The 27204-nt window shown below is 39.4% G+C and overlaps 1 protein-coding gene across 1 annotated transcript in view; it reads left to right on the top strand.

The window, feature by feature from the left end:
- Positions 1 to 4076: 4076 nt before the first annotated feature.
- The window catches only part of VPS13C (vacuolar protein sorting 13 homolog C), an 86488-nt gene continuing 63360 nt past the window's right edge, over positions 4077 to 27204 (top strand). Inside the window, exons 1-15 of the mRNA XM_054169190.1 lie at positions 4077 to 4208; positions 5795 to 5838; positions 8786 to 8828; positions 9600 to 9695; positions 10422 to 10523; positions 15102 to 15164; positions 17226 to 17306; positions 19470 to 19579; positions 20383 to 20442; positions 20937 to 20996; positions 21748 to 21828; positions 24016 to 24073; positions 24406 to 24533; positions 26489 to 26595; positions 26927 to 27098. Of these exons, the coding sequence (XP_054025165.1) occupies positions 4109 to 4208; positions 5795 to 5838; positions 8786 to 8828; positions 9600 to 9695; positions 10422 to 10523; positions 15102 to 15164; positions 17226 to 17306; positions 19470 to 19579; positions 20383 to 20442; positions 20937 to 20996; positions 21748 to 21828; positions 24016 to 24073; positions 24406 to 24533; positions 26489 to 26595; positions 26927 to 27098 (1305 nt within the window). The 5' untranslated portion in view covers positions 4077 to 4108. The remainder of the gene's footprint in view (positions 4209 to 5794; positions 5839 to 8785; positions 8829 to 9599; positions 9696 to 10421; positions 10524 to 15101; positions 15165 to 17225; positions 17307 to 19469; positions 19580 to 20382; positions 20443 to 20936; positions 20997 to 21747; positions 21829 to 24015; positions 24074 to 24405; positions 24534 to 26488; positions 26596 to 26926; positions 27099 to 27204) is intronic.

The following is a 27204-nucleotide window of genomic DNA, read 5'->3' as shown; positions in this document are numbered from 1 at the left end:
TATCTTCTGCAAATGCACTCAGCATTAATGAAATCTCCGGTGCACTACTATAAAGAAGTTGAAAAACAATGCAAAATGAATTTACCCTACAAATTTAAAATCAAGCAAGTAAATAAAACCAATAGAAAATGCTATTATTTCTGCAGAGTATTTCTGTCCTTTAGAAAAGGCAATATGGCAAAACCATTAATACTGCCCCCTCCCTCTGTTAAGTACAAAAATATGTGCCTTAAACATGTAGTTCCTCCTGAGACTGAAACAACCAAAAATTGCGCCAAGGGAAATTCTCAATAGCTAAAGCAAAAACCTCCCCCCTCATAATCAGAGTGGATAAGGAACCTGTTGCTCAGAGAAGCTGTGGCATAACCAGTTTTCAAAACTTGTCCAAAGGTGGCTCTTGGCAACCTGAGCTAACTCATCACAAAGTCCCCTCCTCTCTGTAGGCTTTGTACTGAGAATTGAAGCCACATTATCTGGCTGATTTCCCAACTGCTAATAGGCATACACTCTGTTTGGTGAGGTACAGTGGATAAAATTTGCCATCTGTTCACTTGCCAACAGTCAGATGGCAGGAGTTGGATATTTTGTAATATTAATGCAATAAAACAGGAGAAGAAAGCTTGGTTATTGAGCTATCAATCCACGTACCCCCCTCAGATTAGCATTAGAATTGCTATAACTATTATTTATTTATGCATGCAAGACTGTGTAACAGGCAACACTAAACAAGTATTTGTTGTTCCAATGTGTATATCTGTTCATAAACCTGAAGCTTTAACTGATACTTTCAATGCACACTTCCTGGGTTTTCTAGGCTTAATTTTTTTTGTAAGGGCTTCCCTAAAAGGTTTGAGCAAATCTTGACGCATAAATACCAAACCCAAAAAGTTAAGTGTAACAGTGTTGTATTTATATTTCCTTTTTAGTAATTATGAAGTGATGGAATCATCAAATCCTCCTCTTCATTGAAGTGCTACAATAATACACAAGGAGCCTCTATACATCAACCAGATGATGTTGTTTTTCATGAATTTCAGCAAGTGAAGCTGTCAGTTCCATTAATATTTATCAAACCATGTCTATTCAATGATGGTATTCAGAAAAAAAGGGGCAGAATGCATGGTCTTTTCCCTGAAGCAAATGAACATTATCTGTGTATTCAATGAAAGGTAAACAAATACCAACATTTTTGTTTGTCCTTTCTCTGTTCTAGCTACAGAACTCACATGTCATTTAACCATATTTGAGGTTTAGTTGTTTGGCTCCCCCCCCATTTTGGGCTGTTCACCTTTTTCACTGTGCACACACAAGGAATGGGACCTACCAACAGACAGAGCTGCAGTGTAATTTTTGAGTGGCATCTTACTGCCAACGGAAGCTCAGGAAGACTAACAGGATTGTTTGGTAACAGAGGTGCAAAAAAGGATATCTTTGTTTTTCAGTAGTGTATCAATACTTCAAGTAATCACACACAGGGTTGATAAAATTTCTGTTAAAACTGCTGCCTTCGTGGTTTTTACATTCTTATTTCCCTTCAATGTCCTATTATTTTTCAAAATCTCTGCAGGTTTTGATGACACAGGATATATAACACAGATGTGGCTTGCTGGGATTCTTTCCAGGTAAAATCACATTACCTCAGGAGCAATTTTTTGATCTGCTAAGTCACATATTGATGTTTGTCAGCAAAGCATGTTTGTAAGCAGCAGTAGAAATTTAATTTACTCAAATATATGTTGTAACAAGGTGATTTTAAAGTTCAGAGTGCTTCAGATTCTTTAAGTAAACACTTTGGTCAGTTAGAAAATTATTTAACCATATACAAACTATCTTGGTTTTGAACACCCTTTATAGTAACAATTAATTTCTCTTGTTTGTTTGTTCATTATGATTATTATGATAAGCAAAGCAGAAAACATTGTCTTGGGCATATTGTGTAATTGTTACAGAGAACTTTTTAACAACATTGATTTGCACAATTGTTCTTATATTTACATACACTAAGAACATGAGCTGCCACTGTTTAGCCAGGACTTTTGATCAAGCCTTAGTTATTCAGTTGTGGTTTGTATGTACAAAAGCAGAGTAAGTTAAAGCATGTTAAAACTTTATCCAAAAAAAGTCACAAATGAAAATTTGTTACCTAACAGAGCAGCAGCAGTTGACAATTTTCTGTTTTCTTGCATCTTCCCCATGACAGCAATGGCTTTGAAGAGCCAACACTGCATAAAATAAGTAAAAATAATAATAATTTTTTAAAAAATCATAAATGGCAATTTTCTGTATTTTTGATCGTTTACCTAATCAGCAATTTGTCTTCCTATCTGAAGCTAAACAGGTCATAAAGTGAGAATTCAGTAATTATTGACTAAAATTCTCTCCTCTTCTTCAAGCACTAGCATATGCAGAAATCAGGTGGTGAAGATCTTTTAAGGCATTATGGAAGCTGTATTCACATTCCACCTAAGGTTAAAAAACCATAAGGAATTTGACTTTGAAAACCAAAACTAAACAAGGCATGAAATCAATCAAATTAATGCTATGCTGTATAAGTCTTGCAGGAAATGCTTTAGTCAGTGTTGCTTTATTCTGCGGTCAGTGCAGCCTCTTCTTGTAATGGAAAAGAAACAAACCTTCCAACATTATTGCTAAGTCACTGCCTAGAATATGCTAAGGCTACAGCTAGATACATAGAGAGCTTAGCGACCTCTGCAGTCACGGAGAGGTCGTGTGTGTTGCTATTCCACAAGTGGTTAGAGTCTCTTATCATGGGGAAAAAAGCGCTAGATAATAAATCATTTGTTGCATGGATGCTCTGGGTGGACTCTGTGTTCTACCACATATTTAGCAAGTTGCAAATGTGTCTGACATCATTAGTTGCAAGAGGTCTTATGTGTGTGTTCACTATTCAACAGATCTGAGCAGAGCTCTTTGCATTTACCTCAGTGACAGCAATATAGGCTGTAATAGAGGGGCAACAGTCACTGATGGACTTTTCCTTGCTTAATTAAACTATTTGTGGTTTTGTAACGTTCTCTAGGCTGCAACAGAATCAGAGGGGTAACAGTTGCTGATGGACCTTTCCTTAATTTTATTTTCCTTAAACTGTTTGTGATTTTGTAACATTGTCTTGCACCGAGTTCTGCAATGTATTTGTATGATGCTTAAAGCAGTATGTCTCACCCTGTTCAGCCTGATCATCTTCACTGGTAATATTTCCTTTCTCTGTTACGCATTTTTAGACTGAATGTGTAATTTTGAGCTCCAAGGTGCTGGTTTTCCATGAAGAACGTTATGAGATAGTCCTCTGGAGATTTAGAACTTGTGTTAACATTGCTACCTGCAGTTTCACTGCTCTTGCAGTACTAGTAACTCTAAATAATCTTAATTTTACCATCGATATTCTTGTGTTCCTTTCCTCTTTCAGTTTTCATGTCACTCGAATAGGTAGATTAAGATAAATGAGTTTTCTTATGAACGTTAAACACAAGCCAACTTCCGTCTAATCCCAGCTGAAGCGGCGCAGGTGTCCACCCTGGAGGCGACATTCGTCATGCGCACGTATGCTAGCTGACCAGGGCCGCCGGCACTGCCGCAGCGAGGCCCAGCGCCTGCACACAAGGCGCTAGGCCGTGCCTCAGGCGCTTCCCGCCGAAAGCTGCACGGGGCACTGGGGTACCACGGAACTACACTGCCACACCGCCAGGGAGCGCCGCCTGCCTAAGCGCCTTTCCCTTCCCGCCGCCGCCACGCGCGCGTTCACCACCGCGGCTGTGAGGCGCCTCCAGCTCGCCCAGCCCGGGCTTTCCTAGCCCAGCTCCCCTGCCTGGGCTCTGGCCTCGGGAAACGCGCCCATGGGGCAGTTGATGCTTGGGGTATACACCACAGACTCCTCAAACCCTCAGCGAACGCGCCAACACCTCCCTTCCCCGCCGCCTCGCCAGCCTGGCAGGCGCTGGGCCGCGCCACGCCCCCACCCCCGTCACCTGACTGCTGGAGCCGCTCCCGGCGCTGGTTTACGCCGCGCCCCGCCGCCCCTTGCTCTGCTCCGTACTCCCCTCCCTTGCTGGTGGGCCGCGGCGGGCGTGCGGTGGGGTACGCCTCCGCCATGGTGCTGGAGTCGGTCGTGGCGGATCTGCTGAACCGCTTCCTGGGCGACTATGTGGAGAACCTGAACAAGTCTCAGCTCAAGCTGGGCATTTGGGGGGGTAAGGAGCCCCTTCCCTATTTCGCCGCAGCGCTACGGGGCTGTCGCCGGGCGCTTCCTCGTATCGTGTCGGGGAGTCTCTCTGTCTGTGGTTCTCCCGTGAGGGATTGGTGGGCTGTGAAGCCGCGGTCTCCTCTGAGGGGCGGTCGGTCTGTGGGTTTGAGGTTCTCTGTGAGGAGAGGACGAGCTGCGGAGCTGTGGCCCTCCGTGACATACCGTCGGTCAGTCTGTGGTCGCGGCCCTACCTCCTCTTCCCCTTTCCCACCGTGAGGAGCCGTCGGTCCCTTGAGAGAGACGGTTGGTCACTCTGTGGCCGTGACTCCCCGTGACGGACTGTCGGTCGCTGTGCCCGTGGCCCATGGCCCCTCTCCCCCTGTTCCTCCCTTCTTCCCTCCCTCCTAGGGAGGGTCGGGCAGTCGGGTCGGTCTGTGAGTCTGCGGCTCCCCGAGGTGGCGGCCGGAGGCTTGGGCTGTGAGCGGCTGTGAGGGTCGGGGTCATCCTGTGGAGAAGGTGGGTGAGAGTCATATGCAGTTACAGGACACCGAGTTGCGTGGGGAGAAAGCAACGTTAGGGACTCCGTCTGGGCTTGGGTACTTGAGTAGCTTCCCAGCTGGGGCAGCTGTGCCAAGAGGCTGAGGTACAGCGTGAGCACACGTCCCTCGCCTCTGAGTGCTCTGAGGCAGGCAACCATCGGCAAGCAGAAAACCACACCATTTTCTTTCTTCTCTTTCTTGGGAATATACTGTGTGGAAGCGTGAATGTGCTCTTGGGTCTGTCAGCCGCACACTGGAGTGTGGGGTGGCTCATGCATGGCGGCCCCAGGAAGAGAGGAGGGAGCTCACCTTCACCCTTTCACTTGCTCTCAGTGAATAGAATCAAACATGCAGTTAGGCATGCAAAACACCCATCTGAAGTATTATCTAGAGAAGGCTGGCCTTTTTAGGTGCCCTCCATATATATGAAATGAGGCTTTTCTCATCATCTTACTTTCCTTCCAGCCATGGTAGTATTTTAAAATCTATGAATTATTAAAAAGAGCATATAGCTCTGAGAATTCTAGCATTAAATCATAAAGAGGTATCTTACTTGTGCTTTTCTCAGGTGTAATTCTGTGTGCCAGTGTTCCTTCTGGAAATCTTATGTTGCTTGTGTCAGGAAAAATTAATGCACTTGTGAAGACAAGCATGCATTTTTGTGGCTCTGTGGTTCATGATTTTTCTGCTATGTAAAACTCATCAAAACAAGGTACAATTTGCCTAGTCTACCCTACTTTGAAAGAGGTGTAATTATCATTCATAACAAATAATAAGAAAGATTTCTTCTTACTGTAAGTACATTTAGGAGAGTAGAAACATGCAGACATCTAAATTGGTGATATTTCTGTCATTTCTTCCACCATGAATTTTTGAATAACCAATATTTAATGACTCTTAAAAACAACCCCACATTTATTATACTATTCTGTAACTGGAGTAAGGTTTTCAGATTTTAACCGTGTGTGCTTGGGAGGGTTGTAGGAGTGTTCCTTGTTCTCATTTACATAATAGTTCAAGTCCCTTATTCTGTACTTCCTTTTCTTCTGAATAGGTAATGTGGCACTTGACAATTTGCAGATAAAGGAGAATGCATTAGTGAGTATTCTAATAGTTTTGAACTTGTTATGTATCTAAAAATTGTCATAGGATAATGTATTACTGTAGTCTCACGTTGCACAGTAAATCACCTCGATTGGTTATCAGAAACAAATCCTTGGTTAACTGCTTCTGATTCTGCTTGTGTTATGGGAACAGGGTAAAAAAAAAAGAGTCTGTTGTTGGAAAGGTAAGTGTGTTCCTTCAGAAGGGAAAAATAATGTCCAAGTTGTCAACAGAGATTTTAAAGTAAATTTCCCAGTGTTTTATTCATGCATACCTATAGGGCTGTTCTGGTATTTGAAGCTCGAAATGATAAAACTTTAGACAAGTTATTTCTGTGTTTCTGTTACGATTTTGGCCATCCAGTAGAACATAAAGGATTTAATTTCTACTGTGAGTGCTACTGTATAATCATAATTCTATTAAGTTGTGGAATTTTTTCTTTACTTGTATATCCACTCACATGTTTGTATGTTTCTGAATGGTTTAGTAGATCTAATAGGTTTGCATAGGCTTGTGTGTTCCACCACCCCACCCCCACCCCCAGCTTTGATTGAATAGGTGGATTTTCAAGGCCTGAGTTCTGCAGATTGATTGATCTAATTGAAGTCTTATGAAAGACACTGGTTCCTTTCTCAGTTTCTGGTGTGGGGATGAAGGGAGAAAAGTTCATGCTTCTACATTAACTGATAAGATTGAAGCTTTCTATGTAAATTGATGCTTATTAAAATTGTCAGACATTAAGATGTGTACACCCAGAAAGTAAATATAGTTATCCAAATGATCCAATCTGCTCCTTCTAAAATACTAATGACAGAGTGAATGAAACCCAAGAAAGTACCCATATTCTTGTCTGGAAAAGAGTCTCGAACTCTCTTCTGTGAGTTGAAAACATGCTTGATTTTTATGGCTGGTTTATCTTCATTATTCTGAAGTTTCATATTTACCCGTCCGTTCCATTCATTCCTGATAACTCTACTTTAAAACTCTTGATACAGGTATCTTTTTAATCTAGTAGTTACAAAGGAAGGAAGAAGGTCTTATCTGTTTTTTCAAAGTCATGTCTTTCATGATGACAGCAAGGTTGACTACATTTCTAGCAGTTCAGACTTAAAAAAATCCACAGTCACATATGTGGCTGACAGAGCTGACAGAGGGAGATAAGACAAATTCAAGGGTGCTTCTGCCTACTTTACAGTTCCAATATTTAACTATTTGCTTACTGAGAACATTTTATTTTTTCTTGCTCACAGTAAAAGAGCATTTCATTACAATGGAAGTTTTTTTAGACCTCAGCTAAAACTTAGGCTTCATCATGTGCAAGGTCAACTTCAGAAGACTAATGTAAGATTTCTAAAGTAAAATTAGCTCATAATTATTTGCAAAGTAATTCTTTGTCTCCCTGAGAAAATAAACATTTTTTCCTCCCAAAATATATTAGAGACCAATACATGCTTTCACCTTTTGAGATTTTGTTTTGTGTGACTTCAGCTATAAAAATATGGGATTACAATGGGGCAGTTCCTATTAATGAGCCTTTATTACTTTGTTAAAAACTTGTATTAAAAAAATTCTAATTAATTTATTGAGGGATTTCTCTTTTATTCTGGATTCTCTTTGTCAATCATAATAAAAAAATAATTGTGACTAATTGGCCTAAGATTTTTAGCAACTTGTAATGTTTCTCATATTACCAGTTGTTGCCATCAAAAGGCTTGCACTCTGAGCTTCTTGCTAAGAGTTGTGACCAACTGGATACAAATTGACATCTTCAAACCTAGTACTGCCTGTTTCTTCTAAGTTAGAATCTGGAAGTGTTTTAAGTAAACAATTTTCACTTTAATATCAAACTGCAGTACTCTCATGGCTTTTAATTTGTGTTAATCTGTTGTCTTTATTCAACATCTTTAAAACATTTCTAGTGTCTCCTTCTCCTGAAAACTAAATTTTCAAGCTCAGACTCATGGTTTTGTCCTTTCAGCAGGCCACACAGAGCTAGTCCACTGCAGAATTCAGTTGGGGGTCATAAATGCAGCATTAAATGAGGCGTGTTTAGTTGCTGGTATTCTACATGACTGCTCTTAGCAGACACTTCTGCTCTTCATGGAGCCAAAAACTGAAATAAACATACTACTGAAACTATGAAACATAAAAACAGAAGAGAGAAGTGGTTAATATCCATCTCATTTGGGAAGATTGATTTGCTTTTTGTAATCTTTGAGAGTAAGACTTCAGGTCTTTGAATTCTGCTTAAATTATTTGAAAAGAATACTGAAATGGAGCAGTTTTGGAATCTTGCTGTTTTAACTTATTTTTTAACTTCTCCTCTTAATTTTTTCCTTCTCCTCTTTACTTATATAAACATGGACTATCTTTAGTATTCCTGTGGTTATATTCCTGGGTTTGCTGTACATTATCTAGGAGAGATACTCTGTGAAGTTTTAGTTGATGGTAATAATTGTTCCCTTGTAACTTGTTACTCATCTTTATGAATCTTGTTCTTGATGTTTGTCAGGCATTTTGCAGAGAATTTTTCAGCATCATTAGTGAGACTTTTTGTATGTTTGTAAATACTTATTGTTATTATCAAAAAGAAAGGATCTATGTAGCAAATGAATAAAAATGTAAAATTAATTCTTGTATAAAGTATTATGTTTTAGTAACCATTGGAGTGAGGCATTTTTCTACTTAAAGGGGAGAATTGCCAAAGGTATGCAAATACTTTGTTTTAAGGCTTTCTACAAGCCTAACTGTATTTATGGATTCCTGAGTTTGTGTGAATATTGTGAATTAATGAAACCTCTGTCATATGAAGAACTATTTCTGTTCTAGAAGTTCAGTTTTGGAAAAAGAGTTTTAACATAAGTCAAGATAATAATTTTGCTCTATACCACAGCTTATCTTTAAAATACATGGATCTGTTTAATACTTTTTTTCTTTACAGAGTGAACTGGATGTACCTTTTAGGATAAAAGTTGGTCAGATAGGTAAGGTGTTTTGTGTGTGGCATGTGTTTTTGCTGGTTTTGTGTCACTGTGAGTGTTAAAATCCCTTAAGGCCAGTCATGCATTTGAATTTCTTTTATCAAGCTTTCTAAAATGATCCCCTATGATTGCATTTGCTGTTGAGACTGCCACAGAAGTCTAATGTGACTGCAGTGGATAAATCATAAAATGTTTTCTGGCAAGTCCTGTTTGTGTAACTTCACAGGCTGCTATGAAGAACGTGTCTGAGAGGTTCTTCCCAGATACATGCATGATCAAGGGAGCTGTTTGATATAGGCAGAATATGCATGGCTCTCTAAAGGATAGATAGAGATACAAAGAATTTAAATAGGACTCCTGAAACTGACAAAGATGCCAAGGGTTCAGCAACTATGTACCTTTTTTTTTTTTTAAGAATTCCTTTCCTTAGTGGCCAGCATTGCTTTTTTTCACATGAAACAATTGTTGGAGACAAGTGTGTTTTCTTCTTCTCTGCTTCCCAGAGAAAATCATGTTCATCCCAGTGAGCTGAACTACACTCCTGATCTCAGGTTTTGATCTGAAGCCTTCTGACTCAAACTGCATCTTCTTCCTTAAATATATTTTCTCTGCATGTATTTTATCATTTCAAGGGCTTTGTAAAATGTTAGTCTCATATGCTTTATCCTTACCTTCTAAGGTGTTTAGACATCAAGGTTTAGGGCTAATACTCTGATGCTGGAGATGTTTGAAGTAAGCACAGTGTAGACTTTTGTCTTAATCTGCTTTGTCTAGATAAACTCACTCTGAAGATTCCTTGGAAGAATCTCTATGGAGAGGCAGTTGTTGCAACTCTGGAAGGCTTGTATCTTCTAATAGTTCCTGGAGCAAGTATGTAAACTTATCAACAACTCAGTTAAATATGGGAAAAGAAGAATGTCTAAGGGTACCATGTAAATGAAGAGCTAATAGCAAGTAGTAAGCTGCCATTTTTACATTTTGTCCCTCAGGGAAATTTCTGGACAAATGCTACCAAGTTAGTGGAAGAATGGTAGGAGAAAACCACACCTGTTGGTTTTATGGAAATCTTTGGCTCTGTCCATTTCAAGTTCAACTCAACAGTCAGATTTCCTCTGAAGTGTTCTTATCCTGAGTCTGCTTTTCTGGCATGGTTTAGATCTTTTAGCAGCTGCATGGTGCAGTTCATCTGTTTTTAACTTGTGTCAATCAAAAGTAGTAATTCCATTGGAACTGTGGTTTCCCCCTTTCAGAAATCAGAACCTCTGATACAGTAAGAAAACTTGGAAGTTTCTAGAGTGTCAAATATATGTGCAGCTTAGAACTCTGCATTATACCACACAGACCGTGCTTAATGGTCCAAATGGAAAGATTCTTCTGTCAAGTAATACCTAAATGTTGGAATGGTCCTTCTGTGTCTTACTGTGTAAAAATAGCCATTTCAGAGGCTGGTTGCAGCTTTCAGCAATTAAACCTGGAACAACCTTTATGTCAAGCAAGGTGTTTTGCAGCATAATGCTTAATATGGTGTGCATTGCTTGATTATACATATATGCAACTTGACATTCAGGATTAAAACTGTCCCAACTTGGTTTACAGGCATTAAATATGATGCAGAGAAGGAAGAAAAATACTTGCAGGATAATAAACAAAAGGAACTGGCAAGAATTGAGGAAGCCTTGCAGAAAGCAGCAGAAAAAGGTACTGAATTAATATTATACCTCCACTGGAATTTGAGAGTTTGACTGTGCTATGAAAAAACAAGTCAGTCACAAAATAGGGCCTAATGCATTTTGGCGGGTTTTTTTTAAGTGTCTGACTGACTGTACTGGAGTATTTTCCTCTAAAGCTTGAAAGATATGTTGCTTGTTTTGTTTAGCATTTGATTATCCATTCAGGTTCAACTGGAAATGAGAATTTGATAATCTGGTATGTCTTTGTCTTTTTTGGTTTTTATTTTTCCTCTTAAAGCTTTAGGGTAACAGGACCAAAGGAAAATGGTGTTGCACGAGGCAAATGTTACCTTGCTTTAGAGCTTCAGTAATAGATATTCAACAGTGGTTTAGAGGTGTGCATGACAGGTAGTCCTTTGATTAAAGGAAGCTTTAAGGAGAGTGGTAAGGTTTGTAAACTTTAACTTCAATACTAGTGGTTCCTTCTCAGTTTCTGCTGTCCTTTCATGATGTACTGCGTTTTTACTGGTTTGAGAAATGAAACTCTCCTGATCAGGAAATAATGCATGACACAAGGAAGCAATTGAACTTGAGCATAGGAGACTTTATTTATGCTTTTGATCATTGAAAGTGTTTAAGCTTTTGATTCAAGGTTAAAATAATTGGTCATTTCAGTCCAGTTAACTTGATTTAGGCTTTGTGGGTTTTTGTTCGGTATTTTTATTCCCCATAAAAAATACTTTCAGTAAAACTATGCTATAGATTAGGCTTGTTTGTGCAGAAGTCAAGTTCAGAACCAAGTGTCCATGGTAGGGAAAAAAGCTATTAACTGAAGTTTTTGACTGAAGTGAGACCTGTTTGTTGAGTGGTATAATGGTGAAGATGCTTCTCTAGGACACCTGTAAATGCTGCATGTCATTTACCTTGGAAAAGTTACTGAAAATGAAATGATGCTTAGGCTTGGAAAAAGGTGCTTTTATTGTAGACTCGTTGCTTGCTTAACTGTCCCCATAGAGAACTCTCTACTGCCTTGTTGCTATTTTGCTTGTTTCAGATGTACTCTTGCCATTTCCTTGAAATGGCAATCAGGCAATCCATTTCCTAGAATCATAGAATCCACCAGGCTGGAAGAGACCTCCAAGATCATCCAGTCTGACCTATCACCCAGCCCTATCCACTCAACTGGACCATGGCACTAAGTGCCTCATCCAGTCTTTTCTTGAAGATCTCCAGGGACGGCGACTCCACCATCTCCCTGCGCAGCCCATTCCAATGGCAGATCACTCTCTCTGTGAAGAACTTCTAATATCCAGCCTGGACCTCCCCTGGCACAGCTTGAGACTGTGTCCCCTTTTTCCATTGCTGGTTGCCTGGGAGAACAGACCGACCCCCACCTGGCTACAACCACCCTTCAGGTAGTTGTAGAGAGCAATAATGTCTCCCCTGAGCCTCCTCTTCTCCAGGCTAAACCACCCCAGCTCCCTCAGCCTCTCCTCATAGGGCTTGTATTCCAGGCCCCTCACCAGTTTCATCACCCTTCTCTGGACATGTTCCAGTACCTCAGCATCTCTCTTGAATTGAGGGGTCCAGAACCGGACATAGTACTCAAGGTGTGGCCTGACAAATGCTGAGTACAGGGGAAGAATAACCTCCCTTGTCCTCCTGGCCACACTATTCCTGATACAGGTCAGGATGGCATTGGCTCTCCTGGCCTCCTGGGCACACTGCTGGCTCATGTTCAGCCTACTATCTACCAGCACCCTCTACTCTTTCTGCCTGGCTGCTCTCCAGCCACTCTGTCCCCAGCCTATATCACTACTTGGGGTTGTTGTGGCCAAGGTGTAGAACCCAGCATTTAGCCTTGTTAAATCTCATCCCATTGGTCTCTGCCCACCTGTCCAGCCTGTCAAGGTCCTTCTGCCCTCCTGCCCTCCAACAGATTGACTCCTGCTCCTAACTTGGTGTCATCTGCAAACTTACTGATGATGGACTCAATCCCCTCATCCAAATCATCAATAAAGATATTGAACAGGATCATAATGGCCCATAACTAATTCCCTGAGGTTCACCACTAGTGCCTGGCTGCCAACTGGATGTGGCACCATTCACCACCACTCTCTGGGCTCGGCCCTCCAGCCGGTTCTTGACCCATTTCAGAGTGAATCTGTCCAAGCCATGAGCTGCCAGCCTTGCCGAGTTTGTTGTGGCAGACAGTGTCAAAGACCTTGGTGACATCCAGGTAGACTACATCCACAGCCTTCCCACCATTCACCAGGTGGGTCACCTGATCACAGAAGGAGATCAGGTTGGTCAGGCAGAACCTGCCCTCCTAAATCCACGCTGGCTGTGCCTGATCTCTTGGCCATCCTGTAAGTGCTGTGCGATTGCACTGAAGATGACCTGTTCCATAACCTTGCCTGGCACTGAGGTCAGGCTGACAGGTCTGTAATTTCCTGGTTCCTTCTTCCAGCCTTTCTTGTGGATGAGCATCACATTGGCCAGCTTCTAGTCATCAGGGACCTCTCCAGTGAGCCAGGACTGTTGATAAATGATGGAGAGTGGCTTGGCGAGCTTATCTGCCAGCTCTCTCAGCACCCTAGGATGGATCCCATCTGGTCTCATGGACTTGTGGGGTGCAAGTGTCTCAGCAGGTCCCTTCCTGCTTCCTCCTGGATTACAAGGCAACTATAGTGGTCCCTGGCTCCATCTGCCAGTTCAGGAAGCCACTTTTTGTGAAGACAACCTGTCCCACTATTGAAGATTGAGACAAAGAAGGTGTTAAGTACCTTTGCCTTTTCCTCATCTTTTGTTACTGTATTCCCCCCTACATCCAATAAAGAGTGGAGATTGTCCTTGCCTCTTCTTTTGCCATTAATATATATATAGAAACATTTTTTATTCTCCTTTACAGCAGTGGCCAGTGTAAGCTCTAAATAGGCTTTTGCCTCTCTAATTTTTTTCTGCATGACCTAGTAACATCCTTAAACTCTTCCTGGGATATCTCCCCTTTTTTCCAAAGGTGAAGGAAGAAGCCTCGCTTCATTTCTTGCCTTCAGTATGCCAAAAACTGTTACAAGAACTAAGACAACCAATGTGAATGAATTTTATGGCCATTAATAAATACTGGGGCAAAGGAATATTCTTAGAGGTTTAAGTACAAAGGTTATGTAGGGCTTGGTTGTAAACCAGCAGTATTTGAGGCTTTGTTCTTTGTACCACTAGCAGTGGGATGAAGTGATATTATACCAAGAAGAATTTAATGTGATGGACACTGCTTGAGAAATTTCAGTTCTGGAACTTCATAGAATTAAGAGTGAGTCTGCACACCTGAGACAGCTGTGGGGTGGTTGGTTGGTGGTTTGTGTGTTTGTTTTTTTTTCCTCCAAAGAAACTTACTGCATCTCCAGCATTTGTAAGGCTTTTGGAAAGAAAAAAAGAAAAAGCATATAAATATGTGGCTCAATGTCTTGTATGAAGAACTACAATAACTAGAATGATATGTATGTTACGCAGTTTTAAACTCTCAGACTTGTTAAGGGAAAGCTAGAGGAACATTCAAAATGGATTGTTTTAAACTTTATCTTGTCAGTCATACTGCACCGTGGTCCTTCTGGATGTTTCCCAACTTGACATACTGTGATTCTGTGATCATAGCTCAGTGGTAGTTATTTGTGTTTCTGATCTTGTACTAGAGTATCATACTTGGGAGGACCTGTATCATTCTTGTACAAAGAGATTTCTGTTTTTTTTTCTGGGTACATAAGTCTTAGGGCCTATGGTGCTTTACTGCACCATAAACTTCTATGGAATTCTGTTCTTTCTGTAGGCTTTTAAGAGCACAAGTGACCTGGTAAAAATCTAGGCAGTATATTGAATAGAAAGTTAACAGGGTTCCAGAATTCTCAGTCATATTTACTTTTAATACCTCTCTTGATTTCATACGTTCTTTTAAGAGTCTTTTAGCATAAGCTGTTCTAGCAATATTTTGTTTTAGACATCATATTCTAATATTGAGCAAAATAGTGATGTCACTGTGTGGTTAGCATAGAGTGATGTGCAAGTAATGACAAGCTGAAAAAACAAGTCCTTTTAGTGATAAGACTAAGGGATAATAATTTTAAACTAAAAGAGAGTAGATTCAGACTAGATACAAGGGAAAAGTGTTTTACAATGAGGGTGGTGAAATGCTGGCACAGGTTGCCTGGATAGATGATAGATAATGGAAACATTTAAGGTCAGGTTGAATGAGGCTTGGAGCAAGCTGATCCAATTAAAGATGTCCCTGCTAGCTGCAGGGTGGGCTTGGACTGGGTAAACTTTAAAGGTTCTTTTAAACCCCAGATATTCCACAATTCTGTTTCTTTTCTGTTTTCTAAACTATTAAAATCTGTCAGTATGTGGAGACCAAAGTTTGCAGCTCTCTTATTTTGCTGGTTGTAAGTAAATCAAAGTTGCATAATTTCCCTAGATCACTCTGGCTGTCAGATATTTAATGGGAATAGTATTGTCATATGAGTTTTCTACACTTGAAATTAAATCAGGAGCTGATTTTCTTCTTCTAAACAAAATGTATTATTTTTGGTTATTTGCTGCCATGTGGACCAAGGCACTCATTCACAGGATTCCTTGTATGGGTTGGAGAGTCTGATTTACAAGGACCCCAAGCCTGGTGGGTATGCATGGTTAGTTCCATTTTGCATGTGTTTGATGGGCATGCAGCTTACATTTTAAAAAACACTTCCCACAGCTGCCAAATGATGAACAACACTTGTTTGGTAAGCATCCACGTATTGGTGGTTCTAGAAATATTATTTGAATGATTCAAGTGGAAACTTGAAATGACTAGGCCTTTTCTTAATTGAATAGCTGTTCAGCCCATTTGGAAAGGTTTCCCTCAGCCATGTTGAGCTCAAATGTTACAAAATGCTGATAACGTTCTTCTGTAGTTTTAACACATCGTCTTTTGGTGTCTTTATTTGGACTGCTGTCAGGTTAGGCAAGGACACAGTTTCCACTGAAGGTCAAAGGAACTGTTACTATGTTGTACTTGCTGTACTTTTTTCTCTCTATAAACCAGATTGTCAGAAATTTCGTCCTTAGCCAAAATTACTTAGTGGGCATTTATCTGAGTGCAGGTTTAAAATGAGCTTAAAGTTATACATTTAGTCTCTCCATAGTAAAGCATGTGGGTAATCTAAAGGAAAATCATATTGCCATAGTTATGTCATACATGGGAGTGGAAGCCTGGGAATTGCAAACTCAATACTAAGTAAAGGAAGCAGTCTTTTAAAAATCTTTTATAGAAGGTGACTTCTACTGTTAAAAGGAATTATAAAAAAGGAAGCTTTGTTAGCATAGTTTTGCCTTTTTGTTATTTGATGGTGGGGTGATCACCTTACCTGCAAGACAGGTTGAAATCCTGGCAGGTCCTTTCTCTGCCTTTGTTTGAACAGGCCCGCAAGTTACATAAAAATAAAGTTGTTCCCCATAGTTAAGCACACTGTTGCATTTCTCTCCTCCTTGCTGTAATGAGGTAGACCCCTCTTATGCTACAACCTCTTAAACTTATGTACAGGCAACCCTACTGCTAAGTTCTTTTACTCTGTCTGTCCAGAGAACGGAAAGAAACAATGCAACTCAGCAAATTGGTGTTCCTGAGAAATGTGGAATTTTAATTCATGAAATGGTTGTGATTGTGTGGGTCATAATTTGTGTGTAGATAGTAGAACTTAATGTCATACGAAGCTTTTAAAGAGTCATGGTTTTTGTATGCCCCTTCTGCAGATACTTCTATTGATCTTTCACATCACCTTCTTACCGTACTGTTGATTAGCACAAGAATCTTATTTCAAAGTGCTTTTGGGGGTTTCCATGTACACCTCAAAGATCTTAACCTGCAAGTTACGACCTTGTATGATAGAAGCTTCTTCTGGATTTAAACATCTATGGGTTTTTTTATTTCTTCCCCCTGCCACCCCCATACGTATATTAACTGTTCGGTTGTGGCAATTACGTCTTTGAAGTAACTAACTAAAAACAAAAAAAACAATCAAACAACAACAACAAAAAAAACAAACAGGAAAAAACCCAAACACCTGGATTACAGAAAAAAATTGCTTACCACAGTTTCTGATAAGCAGTTGTGGCTCTGTTTTTAGCTCTCTTGTGTATCACTGATCTGGAATTAGGTTATGCAGTGCACTCATGAAGACATCTGAGTATATGCTTGCTGAGAAACCTGGTGATTATTTGCAATTCCTCAAATTCTAGAGATGTTACATAAGAAATATATTGAACTGAAGGTAGTTGTAGTATATGCCTTAACCTAACAGTTGGTGGGACAATTAATCCCACAGAAATTTGGATACTTTGTCAAATGTTTTACTGTCTGCTTAGTCTACTTGGGCCTTGAGCTTCAATGACATCTGAAAAAACCAAACCCTTCAAGCCCACCAAAACAAAAAAACCCACAATGAAAAAGAGGCAAGGCTTCAGTTGCTTCATTGAAAGTGAGTTTAGATATATGTAAATTATGAAAAATAAGATTCTGTGCTATGAGAAGTAGCTGCTTCCTTAACAGATCTGAAATACTTTAAAAGCTTTTAGTGAGATCTTACTAATCTGTTCTGCTTTAAAACCAACTAAACTTTCTGCTGTCTTCTATGTCTTCTTCTGCTTTCTAACATTTCTGCTTTGCTAACAGGAATTTTATCCTTTTCCCCAAAAAAAGCTTTCACTGAAAAAGGACGTAAGCGTAAAAAGTATAAAAAGCATTTTAAGAGACCCTTTAAAAGTCATGATCACTCAAAAGGTGGGTAAAAGAGATAGCTTTTAACTTCTATAAATACTTGTTTTGGTTTATGTTTCAGTTAGTTTTTCTTAGTCTTAGATGGGCATCCACAGATACTTTTTTTTCTTACATCCCCTCTTTCCAACAGGAGGAAAGTTTCAGGAGGCTCTTTTGTTATATATTCATTCTCTGAAGAGAGTTCTTATTTCTCTCTATTTAGGTAGTGCAAGTTGAAGAAACAAGCAGTTATCTGTAGCATTTCCAACCAAAACGTATACATTCGGTAGGCTGATGAGTGGCACCTAACTGTGGCTGTTGGAAAAACTGCATGGGGAAGAGATGTCTGTTTGTCTAATTTATATAATGTTCCAGTAACAGCCATGTAAAGTAAATCTGATACTGTACAGATGATATAGCAGTGAACAGTCTTTTTAAGCATGTTTTAGCTTCTGTTCTAAATAACTGGCATAGTGTTTTGACTGATACTTTAAAGCAATGATATAGATGTTTTTCCCCAGGAGGATAATCTTTGTCCATAAGTACTAAACTGTGCAGGACTTTGGTATGAGCATGTGATTAAGAACAGGTTGCCAGATCCCATGTAGTTGTATTGTTGCATGTTTGATCTTGGCAGCCCAGACATAGAGTAAAAACTTTGTGGGGACCCTAGATAAGCTTTGTTAGAATAGAATAAAATAAACCAGGTTGGAAGAGACCTTCAAGATCATCGTGTCCAACCTATCATCCACCACCACCTAATCAACTAAACCATGCAACCAAGCACCCTACTTCTATGGCTGCTGCTAGCTGCATCTGGCTGGAAAAATGTTAAGGAGTTGTCTGTGTGTTCTTGAAGGTCATGAAACTTTGATAAGCACTTCTGCCTTTTTTATTTTCTTTTTTTTTTTTAATCAGTATTTTGTTGGTTTCTGTTAACGGGGAGTGGGAGTTGTGAGAAAATGATTAATAGGAGGAAATGTGAGTTACATGTAAAGTGGTATAATGGTTTTGTTATGAGTTTCTAACTCTCTGCTTGAAATCAAATGCTAAAATAGTGTTACATCACGTTTAGTACCAAAGTCCTTTCATTTTTAAGGAGTTGCCTGAGTCTCTCTTAGAGCTTAAAAAAAACCTAAGAATTCCTTATCTTTATAGCAAGATGTACAAAGTTGTATCTGTGATGTTCAGCACGCACTGCATATAGAAAAAGTTACAAATGGTTAAAGTAAGCTGAGAAGTCAAACTTGGAGTGCAACTCTAAGTTCAGTCAAAACCTGTAGCCCTTATTTCTATTTGGATAGCCATGACTGTTTCTTCAGTGTGAGCCGTCTGTAGAATTTCCAATGAAAACGTAGGAGCTTGGTAGGCTGATTAGTGGCGTACACTGGGATAGCCACTCTGTAAGGTGGATGCTGGGCAAAACAAGGTAGCCTGTATTGAGAGAGCTACAGGTCAAGCATCTCATCTAGCCATATTTCAGTCTGAGATAATATTTTTAGAGTTATGTCATTGAAGAATGAGGGATTGTAAATATTACACTTGTACATTCATCTTGTGTGGGATGCTGAAATTCTCTAGATATGCAGCTTCTACTACTCTATCTTGTTCAGCCTAAGTTCATGAATCACTACATGGCATAGCAAAGTGTCCAATACTGACCTAGCTTTAGTAGTCACAGTGTAAATCTGGTATAGAAGAAATGGAGTATTTCAGAGTAACTATTTGTTTTCACTGATGGTGTGACTGCTTTTTAACTTTCTCAGGGAGTGTTGTATGAAAGGCTGTAATGGACTGGTCTCTTCCTGTGCAAGCATCATGTTCACCTGGTTCTTGAAGAGTATTTGGTGCTAAATTACACAGTCCTATCAATTTGCGTGTTGAAACCCCTAGTTAATTCTCTCTTGAAGAGAGAAGCTTTTATCTTGGGATGAGAGGGGAGAAGTATATTAATCAAGAACTTGCTGTAAGCTAGGCTGTTTTGACTGAAACTTAGCCATACGTTTTCTCATGGTGTGTTGTGCGCATATAGCTGAGTCATGAATATAAAGAAAAGGGAGAAATGCACATTTGTAATCTAAATAATGGAACACTTAAGTATTAAATGTTAGAGCAAACAATAAATGTATGTTGGTATAGGTGAAGATGCTTCCACTGAATGCTGACTTATTAAAATTATCGTTTTAGACAAACCGAAGGAAGAGAAGAAAGATACTTTCTTAGAAAAGCTTGCGACTCAAGTTATAAAAAATGTGCAAGTCAAAATCACAGGGATTCATATTAAATATGAAGATGATGTAAGTATCTGGAACATACTGTCTTCATTTTAGATTGAACTCCACTGTTGTTGTGACTGTCTAGTCCATAGAAAGAAACCATTACTTGTCACCTTGAAAAGGTTGCTGTCATTTCTTCTGCATCTCTTCAAACAAAATATCTCAGCTAGGACTGAAAACCCGAAATATTTTGCTCACTGAATGTGAGTGGTGGCAGTTTGTCATATATTAGTGTGTGCAGTTGATGTACAGAGTTTTTCAGTGTCCTGGATACACTCCGCTGATGGAGTTATGAATGAATTGGAAAGCAGATAGTTGAAAACACTGAACTGCTAAATGAGAAGGTTTATGTGAATGAAACTAGTATTACTCTAGCCTGTTTCCATCTTCCTTTAGGGAAACGATAAATTTATAAATAATAATAATTAGGTATAATGGAATGTAAAAGGAAAACATTGGATATAGAGAGAGTATTTCTCAAACCTATTTTGGGACTATTTTCAGAGACATTGTATTAAAAAAGGTGGGAGGAATGAAAGCTATAAAATGATACAGTTTACTGAGGTGTACTGTCATTCTTAACTTCTGAAGTCTCCACACAGGAAAGAATTAAAAAGGAAGTTTTCAGCTCAGGTCCCAGGTCTTTACACTACAGACATATTAGTTAGTCCCAACTTGGGAGGTTCCAAGAATGCTTCAGCTAGAATGATTCATCAGAGAGAGATCCTCAAAACAAGTCAGGATTTCAGTCAACTTCAATTCAATAATACACCTCTTGTTTGCAGCAAGAGCAGTACATAGCTGTTATTTTTCTGTTTTTGTAGATCACAGATCCACAGTGCCCGATTTCCTTGGGAATGACATTGGGAGAGCTCAGTTTACTGGTAATGTCTGTGTGCATATGTGTTCCTAAGTTTTTGATTTACCATTCTTTGATTTATTGTTCTTTGGAGTAGAGATAATGAAATCATGCATACAGCTGAAAGCAAATTCATGCAAATTCTATTTGAAGTTTGTGCAAGCAGAAGGGGAGGTGATTGAGCAACTTTACAACTGAGTATGTTTACTTCCATAGGGCAGGTTATTTCCAGGTGTCAGAAATAAATTAGGACTAACATCCTGATGATAAAGAATGTGATATATTGAGAAAAGGGGGAAGAAAATTTGGCTAAACCCTGTTTTCCTTACATAAGGATTTTATGGGTAGGACACGCATTGAAAATCAAAACAAACTGACAGATTTTGTGTGGAGTTTTGACTTTGGTATATGCAGTCTAGAGACTTGTGCTACTGTAATCAAGTAGCACAAGTATAGGATAAAACTAGAAATGTGTTCAATAGGATACACAGAATGACTTCTATAATTTTGAATTTTTAGACCACAAATGAAAACTGGAAACCTTCTATTCTGAATGAAGCTGCAAAAATAATATATAAGGTAATGTGCTGCTTGTTTGTGGGTGTGGTTTTCTTTTTTCTTTGTGGTTTTTTTTTTTTTTTTTTTTTTTTTCCAGCCCGAGTCAAGAGAACAACTGATCTTGGAGAGAAGTTATCTGGGTTTTTAAACAAAATTTGCAAAAAATAGTTTGCATTGCAAATTTTCCATGTTCTCCTGAATTTTGCAGTGTGTTGAAACAGAAATAGAGCACAAATAATGGTCTTTATCTAAGGCATAACTTTCAGCTCTGTGGTTTAAAGAATTTCTCTTAACTGTAGACTCTGATGCCTTCATTAAATGCTTTACACAGCAAGTCTGCCTGGTAACCATAATTTCAAATAGAGTGTCAATTTTCTGTTTCCTACTCTAGCTTCTATACCAAATGTAAATAGATTTCTGGTACCTAAACAGTCTCTTCTCTCTGCCCTCCAACCCCATGCTGAAAGGATTATCTGAAGATCCTACAAATAACCATATAAGGAGGGTTTATTAGGCTGGCTTCTTTATTAGGCCAAATGTTGGATTTTATGCACCCTTGCCCCTGCAATCCAGAGTCATGTTTAACAGATGTGCATGATCTGTGCTTTAACTCTTTTGAGCAACTTAGTTTTCACTTCAAAAATAGTATTGTAAGATTAAATACAGCTCAGTGATAATGGTGGGCTTGCTATCTAGCAAATGGAAATTCAAGCTCATAGAATGAGTTGAGTAATGACTTAGGAATCTGTTCAATGTTTTCTTTCCTGTGCAGCTTTTGTGCCTGGACAGCCTCAGTGCTTACTGGAACATACACAGCAAAATGTATTATCATGGCTTCCGTGAGCAAATACTGGTAATGTAGAAGAAACTGTATGTAACAATACTATATTCTGTAGCTGTTGTTATACTCAAAACTGCACTATACTGATTTCCACCCCACTTCTCACTTTCTGTCAGCAGTATTCATATAGCAGTGTTGTGTGTTAATTGATTTGCACCATTGATAGCCAGTATGTCTTTGTTAACTTCATATGTTATCAGCTCCTGTAAATTTTAGAAACTGGTAGAAACTGTTAAATCATGTTGGCATATTCATCTTCACTTGGTGCTGTTTACCCAGTACTGTTTACTTAAGTATCTGAGCTATAACATAGCTAGTGTAATGAATAAGGCAATATTGAGCTAATAAACAAACATAGAATTTAAACAAATAAATAAATCACAGAGCAGGAAGCAACATCTTATTATCCAGGTTCTCTAAGCTGACATGAGCCAATACAGTGAAAAGAGAGAAAAGAAGGAGGTGTTTAAAAGGAATTTTTTTTTGCTTCCTAATAAACAAAAACTTAGGTATGTACGTGTCCATTGCGAGAGATAAACAAAGAAAGTGTTGCTTTAAGGTAGCAACACTTATTATGGAAAGCAGTTTAGGCAAAATTTTCAAGAGCTTTGGTGGAATAAGTTATATGGACGAGAGAATGAATATGCTATGCTTGACAGGCAGAAGATAGTTACAGCTTTGTATGTGGGATACATAGTAGGACTGGATAATGTCTTAGAATTACCTGTTTTCCTTGTATCTCAGTCTGAAATGAAATGTAAACACAACCCAGTACACAATTTGAACTGACTGCAGCAAAAACCTTGGTGCTTCAAATGGGTCATTCCAGTATTATTAGATCCTTTGTGAATCAGTCCTTGACATGCTTGTGGACTGGTGGCTTTATGGGCTTACCTGACACTGTCTGGCAGCTTAGATCTCAGTCCTTTTCAAGAATTCAAGTTATTAACTATGCTGTAAGTGAAGGTGCTGAATTTAAGTTCTATGTATCAGGAAGTACCACTTTGTGTTCCATTGTCAAGCAAGTTTTTAATGTGTACTTCCTGAAAGAATTCTACAGCTTTCATGACTGTAAAATGGGAGTTGCCTTTTCCAAAGCCCTGTGGTATGTCCTGCATGTGAACTTTCCTTTGAGTGCTGGGGGAAAGCAATTCTTAAATCTCATTTCATGACTGTGCCTCTTAAAATTATCATAGCATTCAATTGGTCTGTGCTATGTTAAGAACAAACAGGGAATTCTGTAGCTACTTTCTTACAGTAGTCTTCACACTTCAGTAATATGTGTATATGGCTGGTTGTGAGATTAGCTGGTCTATATTTTATGTCATTTAAAGTTAGCGTTTATTCCTACATATCAGACAAAGTAGATTGAAATACAAATACTTTTAATGACAGTATACCTCATAAAATGCATACCAGATTTGAAATGAAGTGACTAAAGGATTAGGTTGAAGAAATTAGTAGTTACAAACTATTTTCTTTGTAAAACTGGCTGTTAATATGGACTGGCTTTATGAAATAGGATGGGAACATTTGCCTTCATGTAGGTGCATCTTCCTAAAAGCAGGGCTCCTGCTTTAACTGATTGTGTTACTGTAATTCTGCAACCAGATAGAATGTTTGGGCATGAACATTGCATTCTCGATAAATTGCCAAAGAATTGTAACGTGGGACAGATCTCATTTGGAATTAAGACTTTGTTCCAGCACACTATTTCTTAGGCCTCTTGGATTGTCCTGTGTTTTCCTGATTTCTTTCTTATCTTTAATTCTTCTCATACCTGCAGAATACCAGAAGGTTCACGTGGCCTTTTGACATGCTAAAAATTGAGAAAGGGTGGAATATAAATAGATACCTTTGCTACCTTCAAGAAGTTTAAAAACAAATGCTTCGTCTGTTGTGTTTACATATTTGAGTGTACACATGAGCTATATGTTTCTAAATTAACCCACTTTAGTTGTTACTGCAAGATTTAGATGAAAGTTTAATAAAAACTGTACTAACCTTCCACTTGAGAAACTTAATTTTAACCTCATGTGCTGAAACCCTTCACTCTTAAGTATTTGTGCTTATTAGCTTTTCTCATTGGGAAGGCCTTTGCAAATAACACGTGAACTTCAGCTGTTCTATTCAAAGGTTAGAGAAGTAAGCAAGTAATGCTCTTCAGTGATTGATAGATGGCATCATATTCCTTTACAGGATCAGCTGAAAAGTGGAATTCCACGTAGTGATTATCAGCCTCAAGACTACCAGTATAGTAAGTAAGCTGGGAATGGGTTCATATAAACTATACTGATCATGTTAGCGTACAACAGCCTAACCTTATCATGCAAGCATGCCCATACTAAATTTATTTTATGAATACCTAAATGTAATAGAGCTTATCAGAATTTATATGCTTTTTGACTGCTGCTGGGCTATCTTAATTTTTGCTAAGAACTGCATCCTGATTCTGAGGATCTTGAGCATATGTGGTATTGGTACTAAGTGCTTGATATGTCAGGTAGTGTAAGTAAGAACTTGAAGATCTCTTTCCATACTGTAGTTAAAAACATAAAATTAATCTCAATTTTTTTTATATCTTTTAAGTTTTTAGACCCGTGTCAGCCTCTGCAAAACTGTTTCTCAACCCACACGCAGAAGCAGAATTAAAAACTCCCAAGCTTGATTGTAGTGTAGAAGTACAGAGAATTGCCATTGAATTCACTAAGCCACAGGTAAGCTGATGTGATATCTCTTATCAGCTGTTGAAGTGTGGGATTCTTTTGGTTAGAAAACATTCTTTGGGAATTTTTTGCTTCTGTGCAAGTTTAGCAGTCACTAGGAAAAGTGTGGGATCATGTTCCCTTTGTGTAACAGTCACTTCCTGGTGCTGGACCCTAGTGCTCTGGCCCTGTTATTTGTGGGCCCTCTGTGGACCAATTGTATTCAGCCTTTACAATAGTGTTCCTTTCATGCAGAGAATGGAATAATTCCTATGAGTAGCCCTTTTTCTATAAAACTACAAGTTAATGTTGTAGCTGTAGATGTGCCAAGATACAAGCAGGAATGGGAATGAATGGTGTATACTGGTTTTGGCCAACAAAGGCAGCTGAAGATAGCTCCCTTAGCAATTTTAATGTCTTCATTTATTCAGTGAAAATTTGAAGCTAGCTTGCTAGAGAGCTTTTTAAATGTCATGCCGTTGGGCTCTGCCCACCTGTCCAGCCTGTCAAGGTCCTTCTGCCCTCCTACCCTCCAACAGATTGACTCCTGCTCCTAACTTGGTGTCATCTGCAAACTTACTGATGATGGACTCAATCCCCTCATCGAAATCATCAATAAAGATATTGAACAGGATCATAATGGCCCATAACTGATTCCCTGGGGTTCATCACAAGTGCCTGGCTGCCAACTGGATGTGGCACCATTCACCACCACTCTCTGGGCTTGGCCCTCCAGCCGGTTCTTGACCCATTTCAGAGTGAATCTGTCCAAGCCATGAGCTGCCAGCTTTGTTAGGAGTTTGTTGTGGCAGACAGTGTCAAAGACCTTGGTGACATCCAGGTAGACTACATCCACAGCCTTCCCACCATTCACCAGGTGGGTCACCTGATCACAGAAGGAGATCAGGTTGGTCAGGCAGAACCTGCCCTCCTAAATCCACGCTGGCTGTGCCTGATCTCTTGGCCATCCTGTAAGTGCTGTGTGATTGCACTGAAGATGACCTGTTCCATAACCTTGCCTGGCACTGAGGTCAGGCTGACAGGTCTGTAATTTCCTGGTTCCTTCTTCCAGCCTTTCTTGTGGATGAGCATCACATTGGTCAGCTTCTAGTCATCAGGGACCTCTCCAGTGAGCCAGGACTGTTGAAAAATGATGGAGAGTGGCTTGGCGAGCCATCTACCAGCGAGCTCATCTACCAGCTCTCTCAGCACCCTAGGATGGATCCTATCTGGTCCCATGGACTTGTGGGGTGCAAGTGTCTCAGCAGGTCCCTTCCTGCTTCCTCCTGGATTACAGGGGAACTATACTGCTCCCTGACACCGTCTGCTAGCTCAGGAGGCCAGTTGTCCAGAAGACAACATATCTTGCTATTAAAAATTGAGACAAAGAAGGTGTTAAGTACCTCTGCCATTTCCTCATCTTTAGTTACAACATGCCCCTCCATGTCCACTGAGGATTGGAGGTTGTACTTGCCCCTCCTCTTGCCATTAATAGATTTGTAAAAGGATATTTTGTTGTCCTTCACGACAGTGGCCAGTCTAAGCTCTAAATAGGCTTTTGCCACTCTTGTATTTTTCCTCCATGGCTTAGCAACATCCTTAAACATTTCATGGTTAACCTCTCCTTCCTTCCAAAGATGATACGCCCTCTTTTTTCCCCTTAATTCGCTCAGAAGTTCATTGCCCATATGGGCTCGCCGTCTACCCCAGCCTGAGGCTTTGTGCTGAGCAGGCCAACAGAAACACAAATTGTTTTAGTTCGGCAAGAAAAGCGGACATTTATACAGTAGTATCCTTTGAGAGCAGTGAGTATTGTTGGTCCACTTTCACATACTAATAAAAATGAATAGGCTTACATTTTTTTATGTGGTTTGGGGAATACTGAAGACCATGGTATATGTATACATTAGGAACCATGTGCACTAAAATGTAAATGTCTACTAAGAAACTTGTTTTTCTTTGTTTAGTATCTCAGCATGATAGACCTTCTGGAGTCCATAGATTGTATGGTTCGCAATGCACCATACAGAAGATTTAGGCCAAATGTATGTCTCCATAAAAATGCAAGACAATGGTAAGATATGTATGCTTGTGCATTCTTAGAGATGCTGGAGTTATTTCAGGTCTCTTCATTCTCCATTGTGTTTAAATGTAGTTTTAAAAGTAGATAGCATATACCCCTATGATTTCCATACAGCTTTACTTAGCTAAGTAGAAGAGGCTTGCAGAAGAGAAAACGTGAAAGAACCAAGTGACTTGCAAAGCTGGCTAACCCCTTATCCCCCAGTCTCTGAACAAAACTTTGATGTTTTCTCTAGAAGTGAAAATACAATTTCAGAAAGACCAAAGGAAAAAATTAGCAAACCTCTTACGAGGGAGACATGTATGTTAACTGTTTTTTGTAGGTGGAAGTATGCAGGCAACAGTGTTCTTGAAGTTCACATCAGAAGATACACACAAATGTGGTCATGGAGCAACATAAAACAACATAGGCAGCTTCTGAAGAGTTACAAAAACTTGTACAAGAACAAGCTGACGCAGAGTAAACTGTCAGAAGAAACACAGAGGCAAATTCAGGTATGTGGGTTTTCTTTTTGGAGGATGTATGATTTGGTCCCTTTGTTAAATCCATAAATATATGTGTCAGCAATCCAGGTTATTGGTTTCACAAGAGCATGAGAGT

The sequence above is a fragment of the Dryobates pubescens genome, chromosome 17, assembly GCF_014839835.1.
Source record: "Dryobates pubescens isolate bDryPub1 chromosome 17, bDryPub1.pri, whole genome shotgun sequence".
Classification (NCBI taxonomy): Eukaryota; Metazoa; Chordata; class Aves; order Piciformes; family Picidae; genus Dryobates; species Dryobates pubescens.
Note: the sequence above shows the minus strand (reverse complement) of the source record. Positions and strands in the feature narration are given on the sequence as shown.